Source organism: Amphibalanus amphitrite, unplaced genomic scaffold (genome assembly GCF_019059575.1).
Source record: "Amphibalanus amphitrite isolate SeventyFive unplaced genomic scaffold, NRLGWU_Aamphi_draft 000285F_arrow, whole genome shotgun sequence".
Taxonomy (NCBI): domain Eukaryota; kingdom Metazoa; phylum Arthropoda; class Thecostraca; order Balanomorpha; family Balanidae; genus Amphibalanus; species Amphibalanus amphitrite.
This window is the reverse complement of record NW_024881780.1, coordinates 36,954-55,626: the sequence shown is the minus strand read 5'-3', so window position 1 is coordinate 55,626 and position 18,673 is coordinate 36,954. Positions and strand designations below refer to the sequence as shown.

The window sequence follows — 18,673 nt, the reverse complement described above, 5'->3', positions numbered from 1 at the left end:
TGATATTCACAGCCTGTGACACATGATTTATGGGTAATTTTGGGCGTAGAACACGATGGTAACATTCATTTCATCATATGTGTACGTGTTTGGTTCAAAGAGTTGAATTTAAGAAATGCTTGTATAATGGTCGCGAAGAAGTCACGAGAAATTGCCAAGATTCAGTTCAAGATTTTGGAAAATGCGGAACGATAATCAAAAATCGAAGACAGCCATTTGATTGTTCATGGTATTGGCAGTCTAATGGCATTTACTGCATGTCTGTATCTTTATTCTGTGATTTTATATGCTTTTTTTAACATATGCCGTTTTTGGTCAAACACTCAGAAATCATGACGTCAGTCGGGGGAGGTTTGGTCAATCGTTGTCATTTTTAGCACGTGCTATTTTTGTCACACGTGCTAAAAATGACAACGATTCTGCTATTTTTGACAACGATGAGGCCGATTTCACTCCTCAGGGAGGAAATGAAGATTTTGGAAAGATAAACACTGATTTTGGAAAAGAAGTGCTGCCACCTGGTGCAAGACGAAGAATCCAGCTTTAATATGCCTGTTATTTGTATGGTAGTTTGTTTTGTGGCCTGAAGTTGGAACTTAAAATTGAAGCATCCGAAAATGATCGATATTGATCGAAAACATGATGTTGATGAAAAAAATAATATTTTAAGTTGAGAGAGGAGGCCATTTTATCCAGATGCAGTAGTTTACTTCTTGAAATTATTTTTGCTAATGACGGCTGCTAATTATCCCTCATTACATGGCAGTCGTCGTAAGCAAAAATAATTTCAAGAAGTAAACCACCGCATCTGGATAAAATGGCCTCCTCTCTCAACTTAACATATTATTTTTTTCATCAACATCATGATTTCGATCAATATCGATCATTTTCGGATGCTTCAATTTAAAGTTCCAACTTCGGGCCACAAAAAAGGGTATACTTCAACGTTGGACTACCATACAAACAACGGCCATATTAAAGCTGGTTTCTTCTTCTTGCACCAGGTGGCAGCACTTCTTTTCCAAAATCAGTGCTTGTATTTCCAAAATCGTGATTTCCTCGCTGAGGAGTGAAATCGGCTTCATCGTTGCTAAAAATAGCTGATAGCGTTGTCATTTTTAGCACATGGTTGCCAAAAATGGCATGTGCTAAAAATGACAACCATTGACCAAACCTCCCCCAACTGACGTCACTAAAACCTCGATATCTCAAAATTTTCCGACCAATTTTTTTGAAACTTTGTCACAATAAATTTCAGGCACCTAAATTTTGGCGCGCCTGAGGCGAGCCGTTTTTATGCTATAGGGCGGCGAAAAAGTGGGGACGTTTAACGCCCCTTCCCCCCCCCCCCCCCAGCAGCTCGCAGGTTAAGACATATACTGTAATACGTATGAGTTGCAAATTCAAGCCGTGCCCAACCCCGTGCTGAGTAAAAAGGTACATCTCACAAAACATTGTATTGTATCGAGACTGAGGAACACTAATCGTCATCAATCCATTGCTTAATGTGCATACCTCGCCGACGCAACTTATACCTCGTCCATACCGTGGTGCATACCTCGCCGACGCAACTTAGCTTTACTAGACAATCGGACCACTCGCCCATGAAAATGTGAAAATTGCCGGGAGCACTAGCTAAATGTCCTCCACTCTACCCTGCACGCGACGGTAAAACAAAAAGCATGAAAGTTATAGTTTAATGAGCTTTCACCGTAAAATGATCGCATTAGCCAGTATACCTCTATTCGTAAAACGACAAAGATTAAATAAAAATTTTGTCTTCTTTTGTGCTGCGAAGCACTTTTTGTAAAGGTTGCAATGATTGCAATTGACGGTTTTAGTCGGCAAACAATGTCTAGCGACTGTAGAATGACTATAGAAACAGAAAACTACAGGCCTAACAGACTGAGCCGGTGCCAAGTCGAATATTCTCATCACGACAGACTCTCCACTACATATCGCGAGTCTTAATTCACGACTGCGAGACACCTCAAGATAATGATGTGCGTGCAACCTACCAACCTTACCACGCATCACCAAAAACACGCTCAAAATGTTTTTACAAAAACACACGACATTTGCAGCATGTCTTCAGCAATCAGCATAACCCTTCACAAACCCTCAACAACACAACATTCCCAGCAGCGAGAGACACCTACCGGGCGGATTATTTCCTGCGCTTCTTTTTGTTGCCGGTAGGCGGCGCGCGCGCATTGGGGTTGCGCCGCTCCCAGTTGGGCACCTGCCTGAACCGAGAGTTCCTGCCCAGCTGAGCTGCTCGCGAGTTCACGTCGTTCAGTGAGAACGGCGAGCCGCCCTGCACAAAGTCGTCCGACAGAATGGCGTTTCGGGCCTGCAGCAAACAAAAGGGAAGTGTGAAAATGGAGCACGTTATATTATTGAGTGAAACACGATTGTTGCAATATCAGCTGCAGCAAGTTGCAATCAAAACAAAACTGTGGATATGCACATGACACGAAAACTTAGGCAGAGCCACCATTCGTGAAAACATTCCCTGAAAGCGCAGCAGTGCACTTGAATTGCATCACTGTTTCACAATTATGCTGGGCACGAGGATACCCTTCCCGTCGGCACACGTTCCCATCGTCCCAGCGCCAACCCGCGTATCCCGCCACTGCATCACCTGAGAGCGTGCCGTGGCGCGCTGCTGAGGCAGGGGCTGGTCTTCACACAGTACCGGCTGTACCGAATACTTCCCTCCGCGCGGCAACGGCAGCGAGTACTTGGTGCCGCGCTTGCTGATTGGTTTTCGAGTTGAGATGTGGATCTCCTGCGAGCCGTCAGCTCTGAAAAAGGAACAGAGAGACAGGCTAGGAGACAGATACAATAGTTATCTCTCCATTCGCGAAGACAGACCATTACCGTCTGTGCATCCGTTATCATGCACTTATTTAGCGAAATGGCCTACCATAAACCATCCCATAAGCCACCACAGACGCTCAGTCCGTCGCCCCAACCTTATTTGGAGGCCCTCTCCTCACCTGAGCGTGACAGAGACACGTTTCAGCGTCTTGTTGCCACACCAGGGACAGAATGTCTTGTCCATGTGCGGGGTGACCTGGAAACATCCGAAGCAGCGCAGCACGAACCGGCGCACCTCTCGGATTCTTCGTCCTTCGATCGACACCAGCTCCAGGTTCATCTGCTTCAGCACGTTCTGCATCGTGAAGTCGGTGGTCATGCACGCCACCTGGGAACGCGAGGGGGCGGGGAGGAGCACGAGAGGATGTCAGTCAGCCAATAATCAAACGCGAACACCGTTCGTCTAGAAGCAGGCACAATTGATCGGTATACTGACAGAGTATTATGCTTTCTTATCGAGATGGTAAGGCATTAGTGAAACAATGGCGAAAAAACAACCAATTCAATCAGTTGTCTCCGACCAGGGTGGGCCGTTACGTGGAAGATTAATTATGAGGGTCACCAAGGATTTCGCGACACAGCGTTACGGGTCAGAACCCGTGCCAGTGATGATCCAAGTGATGAGGACCGCTTAGTGTTGGTTCTACTTCTAACCTCTGAAATTCGATCACTGAAAAAATCCAGACTAAATAAAAACAAAGCATATTAACCCTCGCATGTGTGCGGCGTTTGCCAGCTTCTAATGTGTAGGGGGGGGGGGTCGGTTGGAACCCCCCCCCCCTTGCCGTTTGGCCCCTGATCGAGCTAGAGCTTCGCGGAAAAAAACGAGCGTGTTGCCCGTGACGAGAGGAAGCCGATGATACCCAATTTTAAGGTCCTAGGTCATTGGGTGACCTTCCAGGTCAGGTCAATGACCCAAAGTCGGGAAAATCGGGACCTGTTAGAAAGTCGTAAAGTGTGGCTTCTAAGGGGTTTTTCGGGGTGCTGATCACGAATATCGTGTTAGTTTTGACCACAGATGATGTCTTTAAGCATTTAGACTAGGTCGGGTCAGGTCAGGTCAGGTCAACCAGTAGGCATCGTGACGGGTATTCGTAGTACGTGTCAACCGCCTCTGACAGCTTCGTAACATGTTACGAAGGCACCAAAACTACTTCGTAAATGTTCAAATGGTTGCTAAATTCGAATTCAGCTCCAAAAACTAGCCTAGAAACATGTACAGCTCGAAAAAGTGAACCGAGGTCACCCGAGGTCACCAAAGGTCAATGACCTGACCTGACCTTCAGGTGACCTTGACACCCACCCTAATGCATGGAAGCAACATCAAATCACATGTTTCAACGTTTGAAACCACGAAAAGCTTGCAAACGCGCGGCTAATGCGAGCCGACATACGCAGAATCGCGATTCTGGCCAAACATGGTCTCGGAAAAGAGGTCACAGGTCAAAGGTCATTTGGGTCAGGGTCATGAAATTTTCAGGGTAGGTGTAAAATTGATCAATGTGAGGGTACTGAAAGTTTCGTCGCGATCGGCCGCTTTTTACGCGAGTTATTCGCGAAAAAACCATGGGGGGGTCCATCCGACCCCCCCCCCCTACACATGCGAGGGTTAAGCATAAAACGGATTAAGTCAGGGTTATCTCACCTTAACGGGCTCTTCAACTTCACCGGCCTGAGCGTTCATCTCGTTTTTGGCGGCCTGAATGTTGCCCGGTGTAATCCAACCATCGTCCTCGTCCTCCTCCTCCTCCTCCTCTACCTCTTCCTCCTGCTGCTCATCGCCGTCCTCCTCGTCTCCCTCTTGTGACTCAATCGCATCTGTATCTTTTGTCTCTTTGATCTCAGTTTCTTCAGCATCCTCATCAGTGTCGCCCTCCTCAGGGTCCTCCTTCGCGTCAAACATCTCCTCGCTGTTGGGGTCATCTGTCTCTGCCTCTCCTCTCTTTCCTTCCTCCCTCTCTCCCGCGGTCTCGTCGCCACCGGGTGCCGGAGCCTTCCCATCCCCATCCTTCACCTTGTCACCGTCCTGCGCATCAGTTCCCGTTCCGACCTGCTCGCCGTCACCTCTGGCCTTCTCGTCGTCCTCTGTCACAGCGAGCTCGCCAACCTTCTCCACGAAGCCGACCGGCAGCTGGCCGAGTTTGTGCTCTCTCGGGTGGTACAGCTTGGTGTCGGTGCGCGAGGCGGCTGGCAGTAGACGGATGTGCCCACCGCCGACAGTCTCGCGCGTCACCTGTAGTGCCAGCGCCAGCACGCGCACGTCCGTGGCGGAGAGAAATCGCAGCTCGCCCGTCTTGCGCGCAAAGTCAGAGATCTGTCTGATGCACTCATCGCTAGGTTCTTTGAGCTTCAGCTCATAAGGCAGAACCTGAAGCCGATCCCGAGTGGCCTTGTCGCGAATTTCTGACACGACCTCGGGAACGGTGAGCACATTTTTGGCCATGTGATGGAGTGGCACATTGCGGAGGAAGGCTCCAGAGTCTGCCACCAAGTTGTCAATGTATGGTTCTTGAATCATCTTAAATCCTTCAAATGTTGTCCAGGTCCAGATCAGTTACTGCAAAAAGTCAACTCAGTCAACTGAAAGACATTGATGTGGAAATATGACATTGGTGTGCATCTTTGCCACAAGATAAGCTTTTACAGCACAAACAATATATAGCAATAAATATACACTCCTTTCGATCCCACAGTCTTCACTGCAACCATTTTATCATGTCTTTTATAGATAATTAGTATGCGGTCTAAATGGCTGAATGCATGGTTATGGAATATGAATTGGTTCTTCATTCCTTTCATAAGTTTGATTCAGGAAGTTTGAATTGGGCTCTACATCAACGTAGCTAATAGCTACATGTTCTAGAAATACTTTCAATTTGCTGCCTATTAGTTATTGAGCTTATAACTATTTACCAAGTTCTATACAATGTTGAAAAGTGACATATTTGACACAACACCCTCATTTAAAAACACTTCTTATTATAGGTCACCACACTGACTGTTGTCATTCAACAATATCATTTACCAGAGGTCTGCCTCCTCAAACATCAGCATTCAGCAGATTTCTCGAGCCAACCAAAAGTGTCCTATAGGTTAGTCATAATAGCTTTGAACTGTGGTGAGAGTGCATGTTCCCAATACAAAAGTCCAGGGTTCAAGGAGACATTGGCAGTAAATGTTTGAGGCTCTTGACAGCCTGTAATTGTCAGCCAACTGCAAAAGTCACTAGTCAAGGAGGCTGACTGGCAGTATACAGCTCAATGTGCATGCATTTAGATTTAGAATCTAATACTATTGACCAGGAATTGTGTAATATGAGGGTTGATAGCTGAAGGCAGGCTGACGCAATACGTTTAACAGGGTGCTGTACATATCTTTACATGTACATATCTTTAATAGATCCGTCTATTAAAAATGACTTACTTTATCATTTGCATTTGCCTCCCATTTCCCTGACTTGCAATAAGTGAATAGGTACCTATATTTACCATTACCCAGTGAAACTACACCATTTTTGATCAATTTAAAGACAAATGAAGACCAATTTAAAAGTTGATTTCCTAATTAAAGCAACTGAAAGACAGGACAGACAGACTGAAAGACAGACACATGCTATTCAGCTTGAAACACCTGTCACATGATTTCACATGTGTCAGGTTTTAAGCTGGTGTCACATGTAACCCATCTTTAAATTGCTTTGATTAGGAAATCAACTGTTTTAAATTGGTCTTTATTTGTCTTAAAATGGATCAAAAATGGTGTAGACTTGTTGGGAATTATTACTGAACTCATCAACCAAACAAATGTCATTTATCACTATGCTGCTTCATTGGTGAATGGTGTTTAAAACATTTCAAAAATATTATTCATCTCTTTTATACAACATGCAGCAACCAGTTTTCCCAGTCTGAGTCATACTCTCCACGAATCTCGTGCTGTTTTAAAAATATAAACCGTGGGTCAAATTAAAAAATGGACCATATCAATAGGTACCTAGGTATCTACTTAACCTGTAAAGCTAACCCAGGATCCTTACTGTTAAGTGCCCTGCCGCTGCATGCAATTAAGGTAATGCCAAGCACAAACCATACTGACACAAGATGCGAACATCAAAATGGCCATAATATTGATATATAATCATAGATTCCATTCAATTGATTCAACACACCCACCGGGCTCTACAACGCACCCAAGGCTAAATAAACCGCACCTATTTACGTCGGGATGCACGTGGACGTGGCTTCACTGGCTCCATTACTCTACAAGAAGCGATTCTAGCGAGAATGGTAAAAGTGATCAGAAGCCAGAATTTAGTTACGTCACGAGCACAAATGATATTGACCCACCAAAAACATATGGTTATAACTCTACCAAAGAAATATATGAAAAAATGAGTTCACTTTACGGATCTGAAATAAGCAAAGACTACACCTGCTTTATGACCTGCAGATTGCAGATTGAGATGGCCCTCAGCCTGAGCCTGCTTCTCAGCTTCGCGCTGAATGCGCGCTGAGGCCTCGGCCTTGGGTACGTAACAGGCCCAACAAATGAAATCCCGCGGATACAGCATTGCCGCCGAAATTGTCTGTTCTCAGTCAGATTCGCAACATAACAAATCGCTTCCATATGATAAAAAAGCTTCATTGCAAAGAAAACGCTCTTGACTTTTTTGCAAATTTTTATAACAAATTGAACATATTTGATTAAAAATCCAACATAAATGAGAAACATTACATCATTCTTTGCTTCAAATGAAGTTCCTTGATCTAAAACAGATTCAACTTTTTTTTGTTTGTGACTGTTTTTCAATTGATGCAGTGAAAGAAAGGCAAACCTTTGTTTACGTTAGGAGACAAGCGGTGTCGGTTATTCACACTCCTCACGCTTCTGTAGCTTTATTGCAAATTGTTGGCAAATTGAATATATCAATATATATTATAACAGAATATATGATATATAGTTGTGGGACCTTGTTGCTAATCGTAGATTATTGGCATATGTGTTTGGTGTTGCAAGACGTTGTCTTCTTGGTCTTCTTCTAAACGTTAAACGTAGCTCAGGAAGAAATCCAGGTGGGTTTGATCAGACTGGTTAATTGGTTCACCTTTTTTGGATCGATTCAATCATTAAAGGGACCCTCCCACCTTCAAAAAAGTTTATGAATTGACATGATAGTGATGTCGCTCGGTTCAGAAAGAGCGAAAACGAATATCTACCAAATGTCATCAAAAAATATTCACCGGTTTTCAAGATATTAGACTTATACTTTTGTTTACTTTTTGGGATCTCCGCTGTTCCTAGCGACTTTATTTAAAAGTGCGGCATTTGTTGCGCGCGGTAGGCAGACAACTGAACCAGTGACAACTGAACCAGGGACAACTGAACCAGTAAAACTGAACCAGTAAAACTGAACCAGGGACAACTGAACCAGTGACAACTGAACCAGTGACAACTGAACCAGCGACAACTGAACCAGTGACAACTGAACCAGTGACAACTGAACCAGAGACAACTGAACCAGTGACAACTGAACCAGTGGACAACTGAACCAGTGGACAACTGAACCAGTGGACAACTGAACCAGTGGACAACTGAACCAGTAGACAACTGAACCAGTGACAACTGAACCAGTGACAGCTGAACCAGTGACAACTGAACCAGTGACAACTGAACCAGTATGACAACTGAACCAGTGACAACTGAACCAGTGACAACTGAACCAGTGACAACTGAACCAGTATGACAACTGAACCAGTGACAACTGAACCAGTGACAACTGAACCAGTGACAACTGAACCACTAACCAGTAGCCCAGCAAGCAATTTTACTCCGGGCCCAAGCAGGCTGAAGTGCGGCTTGCCCGAGATTTTTAGTCGGGCTGAAGTCGGCTAGCGCTTGGGCTAAAGACTTAAGTCGGCGTATGACACAAAAATGCCGACTTAAGCCTATGATCTGCCGGAGGTATGCCCTCTGGGCCTCTCGGCGAGCTCAGGACAGCCGTTGTTTAGCCCTAGTTGTGCGACGTTTGGCGTAAGCCCGATGTAAGCCCGAGCAGTGAATCCATTTATATACCGGAGATTCCTCTGGGCCCAGGCGGGCTGAACTCTGCCAAGCCCACGTTGCGTGCCCTGTCTGTCCCGAGTTAGGCCATCAAAGTGAATATTATTTATACGTTGCTAACTATTCGGGCGTCCCAGGTGGGCGTAACGGTTACCACACCAGTTCGCGACCACCAGGCTCTGTCAGCCCTGTCAGCCGTCGTACGGCTCTCGGACGGACACTCTAATAGATCGGACACAGATCAATTGGCAGACCGGCAGATTGGCGCAGACCGTCCGTACAGCCACGCGCTACCTTATACCTATACAGCGCAGTACGACATTAGTTGTCCACTGGTTCAGTTGTCCGCTGGTTCAGTTGTCCACTGGTTCAGTCGTCCACTGGTTCAGTCGTCCACTGTTTCAGTTGCCATACTGGTTCAGTTGTCCACTGGTTTAGTTGTCCACTGGTTCAGTTGTCCACTGGTTCAGTTGTCACTGGTTCAATTGTCACTGGTTCAGTTGTCCTGGTTCAGTTGTCACTGGTTCAGTTGTCACTGGTTCAGTTGTCATGGAACCGTTGCGCGCAATGCAGCATATACCACCGCGTGCTACAAAACGTTTTAGTCAAACATTTAAAAATTGTTAGATATCTGCGCTGACGTCACACATTCAGAGGGGTCTTCCTATGCATTAGCCCCTCTGAATCAAAATGCTGCAATTTTGAAATTCAATATTTCCGATTTAAGGTATTTCTCAAAATTGTGACTTGTGAGTGCCGAAACCGGTAATTGTGGGCCAGGGACCCCATTTTGGCTATCTCAACTCAAATCTAATGTTAAGGTGGGAGGGTCCCTTTAATTCATTTGATTTTTGTCTGGTTCAATCACCGTTTGATTCCTTAAAAAAGTGGTGTCATACTGGCCACCTGTCCCGGTTCTACAACCTACAAACCTACAACCTAACAACCTAAATGGCAATGATAGTCTCATAGCCCATAGGTACTACCAGTACCTATCATTTGCCATTTGGCCTATTTGTTTCATTGTTGTTCATTGTTATTAGGTATTTATACTTTATAGATTGAACGAGCTGAATAAATATTGATATTGTACCTAATTGTAATTTATGTGGTTGGCTTCTTCACAGGTTTGACTATGGCTGATGATGGTGATGCCAAGAAAGACGAGGGAGAGAAGAAGGTGGTGCACACATATCCACTTTGCCGGGTTAGTGCAGCTTTCTTTTATCCATCTCGCATCAGGTCAATTCAGAGAAGTAGATGTCATTTGGAATTTTTAAGATCTTTTCCATGTTCTTGCAGATGCTGTCTGAAGGGCATAAGAATCAGGGCAGCAGAGTCAGAGTCAGAGTCAGTCAGAGTCGACAGTTCTGCCTGGAGTTGGAGTCTAAGCCGCCAAAACCTTACCGACTTCGACTCTAGTCAGAGTTAGCGCTGAATGGCTCAACGCCTTGCGCTTCACCTGTTTGATCGACAATACTAAGCTCGTCGACTTTGCAAATTAGATTTTGTTGAAAAAAGGCCATATGCTTGTTCTGGACGAGCGTGTTCAGCGAAAGAAGCAGAAGACGGCGGACGCACCAGAACCTGCCCCTAACTCTGCATGCTACCTATTTATAAAGCATATTTGCACTGCAAGGCCGTGAAACGCACCCAAGATTGTATCAGGCAAAATAAAAACATCTTCAATATGAACATTATTACCATAATATGGATTTTAGGAGTAACGTCCGGAGTCGCAGTCGAAGCTGGAGTCAAAGTTGGAGTCGATTTTTGAAGCCGGAGTCGTAGTCGGAGTCGCCCGAAAATCCATCGACTCCGCAGCCCTGATCAGAATAGCCATTTTCCGCTTGCGTTTCCATAGGATCGGAAGTCGGAACGTCAATACCTGGTAGTGTCATCTGCTGAAACCTTGCCTAGAATGGAGCATTACGCTGCCATAATGCTACATGGAACGTGCCGTGTTGTGCACGTTTTCAACTCATGGGAGGAGGGAATGGAGAGGGGAATCCGGCATACAATTCAGTTTAAGACAGCCAATGGGGCGAAAATGGTTACTTTTTCCACCGTTTACCCATAGGTTTCTCTATAGCAGCAGGAATCACGTTCGAAAGGACTGGAGGCTAGGAAGTTTTTTTTTTTTGCAAAATTGCTATTCGGTCACGGGTTAAACGGTTACAAACATACTAAGAAATTAGTTAATTCCTATAGGTGGAGCTGCTGCACACGCTTATTGCCGTCACCAGTAAGCGGACGACGACCGCCGTCCCATCCCTCCGACCTCCCTCTCGCCCCGCTGGCTGCAGCCGCGCGTCAGGCTGCGGTCTGTATGAGGTGTCTTTAATATCGCAGGCTTGCCCTTGACAAACCCTAGTGCCTTTGCTTTCGACAGTGCTTTAGATGCCCCACAGGCTTTAGAATGCGTTCCCATCTACATTCGCTGACTGCGACTATATATAATGTCCGGTTGTTTAATTCCTGTTGATCGGTTCTGGCGCCCGTTTCGCCATTGACGCCATATTTCGTTTGATTTCTGCCCAGCAATCGGACATGCCTGAGGAGATGAGGACCGAGGTGATGGAACTGTGCGTCACGGCCTGCGAAAAGTACTCATCCAACAACGAGGTAAGCAACATTGGATCGCAGGACACTGTTTTGACGCAAGCCGACATCAGGGATGCAATAAAAGTGATTATTAGGTACCCATTAGTCATTACCTACCATTTTATACAACAATGTTCCAAAAACATCTAGTAAAATGAAAGACACATTCAACAAAAATAATCAATTCCTTGTAATAAACGGGCTTCTGAGCATAGCATAGTCAAAACATTTGTTTGTCGATCATCGTCTGTCTGTTATGAGGGTGTGAAGCGTAAGCATAAGCAGCAATTTTCTAGTAAACTGTTTGGCACCGTAGTTATTGTTTGCATCACGGATGAGCATTACCGATGTAACTCATCTTTTCAGAGTGCCGCCCGGATGATAAAGGAGGCGATGGATAAGAAGTACGGAGCCCCGTGGCACACGGTGGTCGGCGAGGCGTTCGGCTTCGAGGTCTCTCATGAGTGTAAACACCTTCTCTACATGTTCTTCGGAGGAAATATGGGTATATGTGTGTGGAAATGTAACTAAGTGTCCTGCATCAGGGATCATGTACTTTACCTCGCTCTGGTTAGTTGGCTATTAAAAAGCGTCATTTTGATGATCTGGTATGCACATGAAACACGTTCATGCAAATGTGTCGTCCACCCATTACTGAACATTCCATTGGATGGTGCATCCTGCTGATGATAATTTGTACATTTTGTACAGTTCAATGCGAGCGATATTCTGCTGTGATATTCTCCGTTCATTGTTGTTTTTATATTTCCAAAGCGTGTTCAACTTTATATCATAGTGATGTTTCTTTTGAATAAATGTTCCTTATGATGATATTTTTTTTTTTGTTAGAATAGGCATTCCAAAATTTCCAATTTACTCTTCTGTTTCTGTCGATTATGCACCAGTAGGTATTCGTACACACCAGATTTACTCTTTTTTTCTTCATTTGGGAACAATCGGCCTCTACTATGAACGTCAAACCCCTTGAGACCCCACTTTTTTGCGATAATTTTTAAATGCGTCAACTTTCGTGGACAATATTCTGGCAATGTATGTTTCCGAACCTGCCGAAACTTTTATTACTAAGGTATTTTGACGCCAAATGATTATGGAAGGTACTTATCATTCACTCGTAATGTTAACCCGCGCACCGACGGGGGTCTGCGCCAACTTAGTACCGACGGGGGGGGGGGCGGATGACCGCCCCCCCTGAGATCTCGAGAACGAAGCAAGATAGCGACAAGCGGTAAACGGCATCGGATACGCACGGTCAAGATCTACAATTTTTACTAAGGTCATTTTCAGGTCAGGTCAAAGATGACGTCACAGGGGTCGAAAAAGTCAAAATGGCGGCGCTAAATATGGAGAGAGTTTTTCTCGAATAACTTTCGAATTAGTCAAGATAGGAACAAACTAAGGGCATCATCGTGATCCTCTCGTCAATCCGCATCGAATGATATATATGTTGACCTCGAAAGGTCAAGGTCAAAGGTTGACCTCAGGTCACGTGACCTCGAGGTCATCATGTATATCATTCGATGCGTCTTGACGAGCTGAACACAATGAGACCATCCACGCGTCTGTATCTTGTTCCTGTACGGAGTTATTGGCCAAAAACCTTTGGTGACCTTTGATGACGTCACATGACCTCACAGCTGCCCAACAGCAAAACAGACCTCAAGATAGTGAAGGTTGATCGTATATGAAGTCATGTATGGTATATGGGGCCATTCCGACCCGTTTTAGTGGTAAAAACAGGGAGTTGATTTTCCCCCCCATTGACTTATAATGGGGAGGTCGCGAAATTGACCTGACCTTAGGTCACCGATATCAAAATTCCGAGATATACAAATTGTAGCTACTAATGACCTAATAACATCCTGCGACTTTAAAAGGCCTCCGACATCTACTGTAGCTCTGGCACGGTGACAAAGTTGCAAAAAAGTGACTTGAGGTTGGGTCATTCAAAGTGACCTGGTGACCTGACCTTGAAAGGTAGGATGTTCAAACTTGCACACCATGTGTAAAAATGATAAGGGAATAGTCATACCAAATTTCGCGGCGCTACGCGCCGCGGTTTTCCCGCTATTCGCGAAAAACCTCAGGGGGGGGGCGGATATCCGCCCCCCCCGTCGGTGCGCGGGTTAAGGTCAATTCAGGCCCGGGCAGAGGCTTGCGCTCGGCCACACTCGAGCCCCGCCACCAGCGCCATCTGCTCTAAATGCCATCTACCAGCGCCCGCTACCGCTACCAGCTACCGCCCACCATCAAGCCTGAATGGAACGAGAGACGCGAGTGACCGGTCGCCGGGCAAGGAGCGCCGGAGGGGTAGGGCGGAGCTTAGCGCTGACGTCATTACGTGGCTCCGCCCCATGAGAGCGTAGCCTCTACCCAAACAGCAGATTCGTTCCGTGAAATTTAACATTACGAGTGAATGAGAAGTACCTTTAATAATCGTTTGGCGTCAAAATACCTTAGTAATAAAAGTTTCGGCAGGTTCTGAAACACACATTGCCAGAATATTGTCAACGAGAGTTGACGCATTTAAAAATTATCGCGAAAAAGTGGGGTCTCAAGTGGTTTGACGTCCATAGTAGGTCATTATGTAGAGGCTGGAGCGGTGAGGAGAAAAGCATTACCTCCTATGAAGCACCGAACATATCAATGTGTGATATTACCTGTTGAGTCATGGTATGTGAACAAGTTCACTCATCTCCAGGGCTGCGGAGTCGGAGTCGGAGTCGGAGTCGGAGTCGGTCGGAGTCGACAGTTGTGACCGGAGTCGGAGTCGGAGTCGGAGTCGATTTTAGAAACCCGAGCCGGAGTCGGAGTCTGAGTCACCGAAAATCTGTCGACTCCGCAGCCCTGCTAGGTCTGCGGAGTCGGAGTCGGGAGTTGGAGTCGGTCGGAGTCGACAATTCTGCCCGGAGTCGGAGTCGGAGCTGGTTTTTGAAAGCCAAAGCCGGAGTCGGAGTCGGAGTCGGAGTCGCCGAAAATCCATCGACTCCGCAGCCCTGCTCATCTCAAACCATCTTCTTTTTACCTGGGGCTAACCTTCGAGAAATATTCTGGAGATTACTAAATTTAGCCTGTTTTGAGAACGATTTGTGTGAAATTCCAGGATGCATGAGCATTGACATTCACATTTCTGAAGACCAAGCAGCCAGAACTGGCACATTTTACCTGGAGATGAGAGCTGCACATTTTTCTGTCATAGCTGGGATACTGAATTGTACCTGCAGCCATTGGGAACTTCTGCAGCTCTGCTTCCCTGGTTACACAATAAGGATAAAGATCATGCCTTAGTCTAACTACATATAGCTTAGCTGCCATAAAATCATCTGCTTACTTCGTTCTACATCTAGCATGGAATGAAAACTTAGGGTCACAGGCAGAGGTAGTATAATGCATGCTATTGCTGCATTATCAATGATAAGCTGTCCCTACCTAGCTGGCAATTTTTTTCAGCTCTATTTGAATGTAAGTCCACTCTAAAGCATCAGTTTATAAATTATATTACAATGTCATGTGACATCCATAATGAAGAATACATGAAAATGCTGAATGAGTATATTGCTGATCAGCTTTCTTCATTGTTTTAATTACATGTTGACGGCTGCGGGCTGACGCAATGGTTGCATACCCTAGCTCATATTATTTGCACAGTATTGTCAAACAGTCAGGTGGGCATCAATCCATAATAACAGATAGGTAGCTACATATGACTAAGTGCCAATATATATATGTAAATGTCACCATCCATGAAAAAATCCATGTTAATATTGATGCTTCTTGTTATTGACTATAAAACAGCAAAGAAAATGATGATGAGAATGTATTCTGCACTTAGAAAGCCAGCTTTTTCATGAGCAGGTATATGTGGTTGTCTTGTTCGAATCCGTGCAAATTGTTGGCATCACCCTGAAGCCTCATCAGGAGTCCGCCAAAGGACACATAGGCTGACAGTCGACCGCTTCCATCTCCAGTCAGATCGTCTCCCTCGATCCTGTAAATCTTGCCGTGCATCACATACTCGAAGCTGTCCGCCCGAGATGGGCCTGTTTCTGATGCATTGAACTCTGAATCCATGGGGTACCCATCTTCTTTCAAAGTCTTAGCAAGAACGAGTCGGAATTTATCACCAAGCTCCATGGGATAGATCCACACATTGATGTCTAGAATCAAATCCATTTTGAATGACTCTGACTCGCAGTGGAGTCGGCTTGTCCGCTCGAACTTCTTTCCTCCAGGGTCGATATCCTTCACATCGAAAATGTCTTCAAATAGTACCCCAGCCATGAGGAAGTCTAGCAATCAAAATAATTGCACAGTCTTGATGTATATTCTTTTCAGCTACCAATTATTGACACAAATAACTTCTATAGTAACCATATGGCCTTGTAGTAACCCATGCCTCTCGGGACACACGACAGAATGCGGCACATGACGCGGAACGAGGAATGATCGGTTTTGTATATTGTGCGCCATTATTGTAAACAATATTGTTCTAAAACACTGCGGTCAAAATGAACGCACGTTCTACTTGCGTTCTACACTATTCCACCGCCAGGCCTGCAACTAATCCATGTAACTCAGCAACCACCGGAATGACAAGAACCAAACAGTGGCGCAGCCAGGGGGGGGGGGTGAAAGGGGTGAGATCTCACCCCCGTCTCTTATCCTAGGGGCCCACCGTCGATTCGAACTGTAACGTTATGCAGCCCGACAATTTTTTATCACTAATGTCAAGGTCCGTCATAGGACTGAAAAACAGTTTTCAGGCCTGATACCCCCCCCCCTTTAGGATTTATAGTCCCATTTTATGATTTAAGGGGGTACATCCAAGGCCCGATTGAACTAATCCAAGGCCTTGGAGGGCCCGTTCCATGGCATGAGAGGGCCATTTCAGGCCTGAGAGGGCCCATTTCAGGTCTGTGAGGGCCCATTTCAGGCCTGAAGGGGTCCATTTCAGGCCTGAAGGGGTCAGTTGAAGCTTGACAGGGCCCATTTCAGGCCTGAGAGGGCCCATTTGATGCCTGATAGGGCCCATTTCAGGCCTGAGAGGGGCCCATTTCAGGCCTGAGAGGGGCCCATTTCAGGCCTGAGGGGGCCCATTTCAAGCTTGATAGGGCCCATTTCGTGCCCTAGAGGGCCCGTTTGAGGCCAGAGAGGGCCCGTTTGAGACCTGAGAGGGGCCCATCTCAGGCATAAGAGGCACCATTTCAGACCTGAGAGGGCCCAGTTACGGTATGAGGGGGCCCTTTTTCGACATGATAGGGACCATTTCCGGGCTGAGGGGGCCCATTTCAGGTCTGAGAGGGCTAATGTCAGGCCTGAGAGGGCCCATTTCAGGCCCTTGTGGTCCTATTTGAGGCCTGAGAGGGCTAATGTCAGGCCTGAGAGGGCCCATTTCAGGCCCTAGAGGACCTATTTGAGGCCTGAGAGGGTCCACTTCAGGCCTGAGAGGGGCCCATTTCAGGTCTGAGAGGGCCCAGTTCAGGCCTGAGAAGACTCATCCCAGGAATGAAAGGATCATCCTATGTGTGGGAGGGTCCGTACTCCGTGCCTGGTCTGGGTCTGAGAGGGCCTATCCCAATCCTGATTGAGCGATATCATGTTTGATATAGGTCAACTCACCACACGTATATTGATGGTCTTAGGTCTAGTTCATGTCTAATGGGCCCATCTCAAGACTCAGATATTTTATGCTTCAGGAAGCCTACCCCAAGCGTGAGGGGGCCCATAGAGGTTTTTGAGGCTCATGGAGGTCCCGCAGTACGATATGTCAGCCTCTGAGAAAGCCATGCAGGGCCCTTAAGATGCCAAGCCGACATCTGAAAATTCCTCTTCTCTTCAGGCCTGTGCCTGCCTCACCGCCCGGCCTCACCCTGACGTCTAAGGGTTTGACGCCTAGTAGAGGTCTGCACCGGCCGGCTGCAGCCGCGGCTGGCTGCAGCCCCACGGCTGTGGGCCGGGGCGGCTGCAAATATCTCCAAGAACACGGCTACGGCTGTGGCCACGGCTGTGAGATTTCAAGCTCAATCTTAAGTACTCAAATATAAAATTTTAAATCCTTAATCTTACATTCTGATAAGCAGCCTAGCCTGTAAAAATCATGCAAAGGATGCCCAGCAATATTGAAAGTGGTGAAGCCTTTGAAAACCTGTAATGGTTTTACCATTTGCTGTAGAAGAGTTTGCACTCTGGTACAGAATACTAATTATAGGCACCAATTGTTCCTTCATCATCAATAGCTTGACAGTTTCAGAAAATGCAACATGTTGCTGTCACATCCCCCTCAAATCAATCTCAATCTTACCTGGTCATTAGGAGAGCACCTTACAGCTATTGAAGATGAGCGTTCAATAATTCTTTCAGGTAATAGAAAAAGAAATCACGCCTAGGTAAAGGCAGGTAAAGGCTTCATAAAATATTATCTAAAATAACTCTTAGATGTACTTCTGGATTTTCGGCAAGTCCAATTACATAATATAAAACTGGCGCTTTATGTTCTAACTGGCGTGTGAGTGACCGCTAACAGAAAATGCTGATCAACGAAGCCAATGGAATTAGATTATAAGTGAGTATGAACCTTATTTACGGTTAATTCACATGATGGTGGAAACCCTGAACACGTAATTCACATGACGGTGAAAACCCTGAACACAATATTTCTTACGCGAGCTGTTGATTTTACTAATATAATGACGTCTTCCTCTAAAAATGTAAAAATTTGATAATTGATATTTGTTTGAGAGCAAATTTTTAACTGTATAGCATTATTATTGATTAATTATGATTTCTATGGCTGTTTATGGTGACACAAAACAATTTATTGCCACTTCTTTGCTTTTTACGTCATTTGACTCAAGTAAAATTTTTGATTGAAAGAGCAATCGCACGTCCTTGGGGATTTGAGCGAAGATCATTATTTGGAAAAATCAAAATAGATGAATGTTTTTCTTTCTTGGATGCTCACTAGTGTTTTGATGCCTTGCATATCAAATTAGTTGGAGACTTGCTCAGAAGGTTGCTTCAAGCCTGGCATATCACACCCCAGAAAATATGCAGGGTAAGAAAGAAGCAAGAGTTTTGACTAGACAATCACTGTTTGTCCATCAACTTC

At 45.6% G+C, this 18,673-nt stretch overlaps 3 protein-coding genes across 7 annotated transcripts; 1 reads left to right on the top strand and 2 right to left on the bottom strand.

The window, feature by feature from the left end:
• Positions 1–1,442: 1,442 nt before the first annotated feature.
• On the bottom strand, positions 1,443–7,428 carry LOC122387399 (RNA-binding protein NOB1-like). 4 transcript variants are annotated; one of them, XM_043377561.1, is made up of 5 exons: positions 7,102–7,428; positions 4,529–5,440; positions 3,003–3,211; positions 2,645–2,807; positions 1,443–2,353 (listed from the first exon to the last, which is right to left on the bottom strand). In XM_043377561.1, exons 2-5 carry the CDS (start codon positions 5,399–5,401, stop codon positions 2,168–2,170), a joined length of 1,431 nt encoding a protein of 476 aa, XP_043233496.1. In that variant the 5' UTR covers positions 5,402–5,440; positions 7,102–7,428; the 3' UTR covers positions 1,443–2,167. The 4 variants fall into 4 exon arrangements, with proteins under 4 accessions (XP_043233496.1, XP_043233494.1, XP_043233497.1 ...); XM_043377559.1 differs by having other exon boundaries at positions 7,094–7,255; XM_043377562.1 differs by lacking the exon at positions 7,102–7,428 and adding an exon at positions 7,056–7,096.
• Positions 7,429–7,756: 328 nt separating this feature from the next.
• Positions 7,757–12,378, top strand: LOC122387383 (dynein axonemal light chain 4-like). Of its 2 annotated transcripts, none has more exons than XM_043377532.1 (4): positions 7,757–7,955; positions 10,071–10,150; positions 11,485–11,568; positions 11,914–12,378. In XM_043377532.1, exons 2-4 carry the CDS (start codon positions 10,079–10,081, stop codon positions 12,076–12,078), a joined length of 321 nt encoding a protein of 106 aa, XP_043233467.1. In that variant the 5' UTR covers positions 7,757–7,955; positions 10,071–10,078; the 3' UTR covers positions 12,079–12,378. The 2 variants fall into 2 exon arrangements, with proteins under 2 accessions (XP_043233467.1, XP_043233468.1); XM_043377533.1 differs by having other exon boundaries at positions 7,783–7,790.
• A 2,986-nt stretch (positions 12,379–15,364) lies between these two features.
• On the bottom strand, positions 15,365–15,967 carry LOC122387406 (DNA-directed RNA polymerases I, II, and III subunit RPABC3-like). The gene has a single exon (XM_043377572.1). It carries the CDS (start codon positions 15,844–15,846, stop codon positions 15,394–15,396), a length of 453 nt encoding a protein of 150 aa, XP_043233507.1. The 5' UTR covers positions 15,847–15,967; the 3' UTR covers positions 15,365–15,393.
• Between the last annotated feature and the right edge of the window lie 2,706 nt (positions 15,968–18,673).

Coding starts and splice junctions, on each gene's coding strand:
- LOC122387406 (XM_043377572.1), bottom strand. CDS start 15,846: ATGGCTGGGGTACTATTTGAAGACATTTTCGATGTGAAGGATATCGAC.
- LOC122387399 (XM_043377561.1), bottom strand. CDS start 5,401: ATGATTCAAGAACCATACATTGACAACTTGGTGGCAGACTCTGGAGCC. Junction 3,212..4,528: donor AAGTTGAAGAGCCCGTTAAG/GTGAGATAACCC, acceptor TCGCGTTCCCAG/GTGGCGTGCATGACCACCGA. Junction 2,354..2,644: donor GCGCCACGGCACGCTCTCAG/GTGATGCAGTGG, acceptor TGTTTGCTGCAG/GCCCGAAACGCCATTCTGTC.
- LOC122387383 (XM_043377532.1), top strand. CDS start 10,079: ATGGCTGATGATGGTGATGCCAAGAAAGACGAGGGAGAGAAGAAGGTG. Junction 10,151..11,484: donor ACACATATCCACTTTGCCGG/GTTAGTGCAGCT, acceptor ATTTCTGCCCAG/CAATCGGACATGCCTGAGGA. Junction 11,569..11,913: donor AGTACTCATCCAACAACGAG/GTAAGCAACATT, acceptor TCATCTTTTCAG/AGTGCCGCCCGGATGATAAA.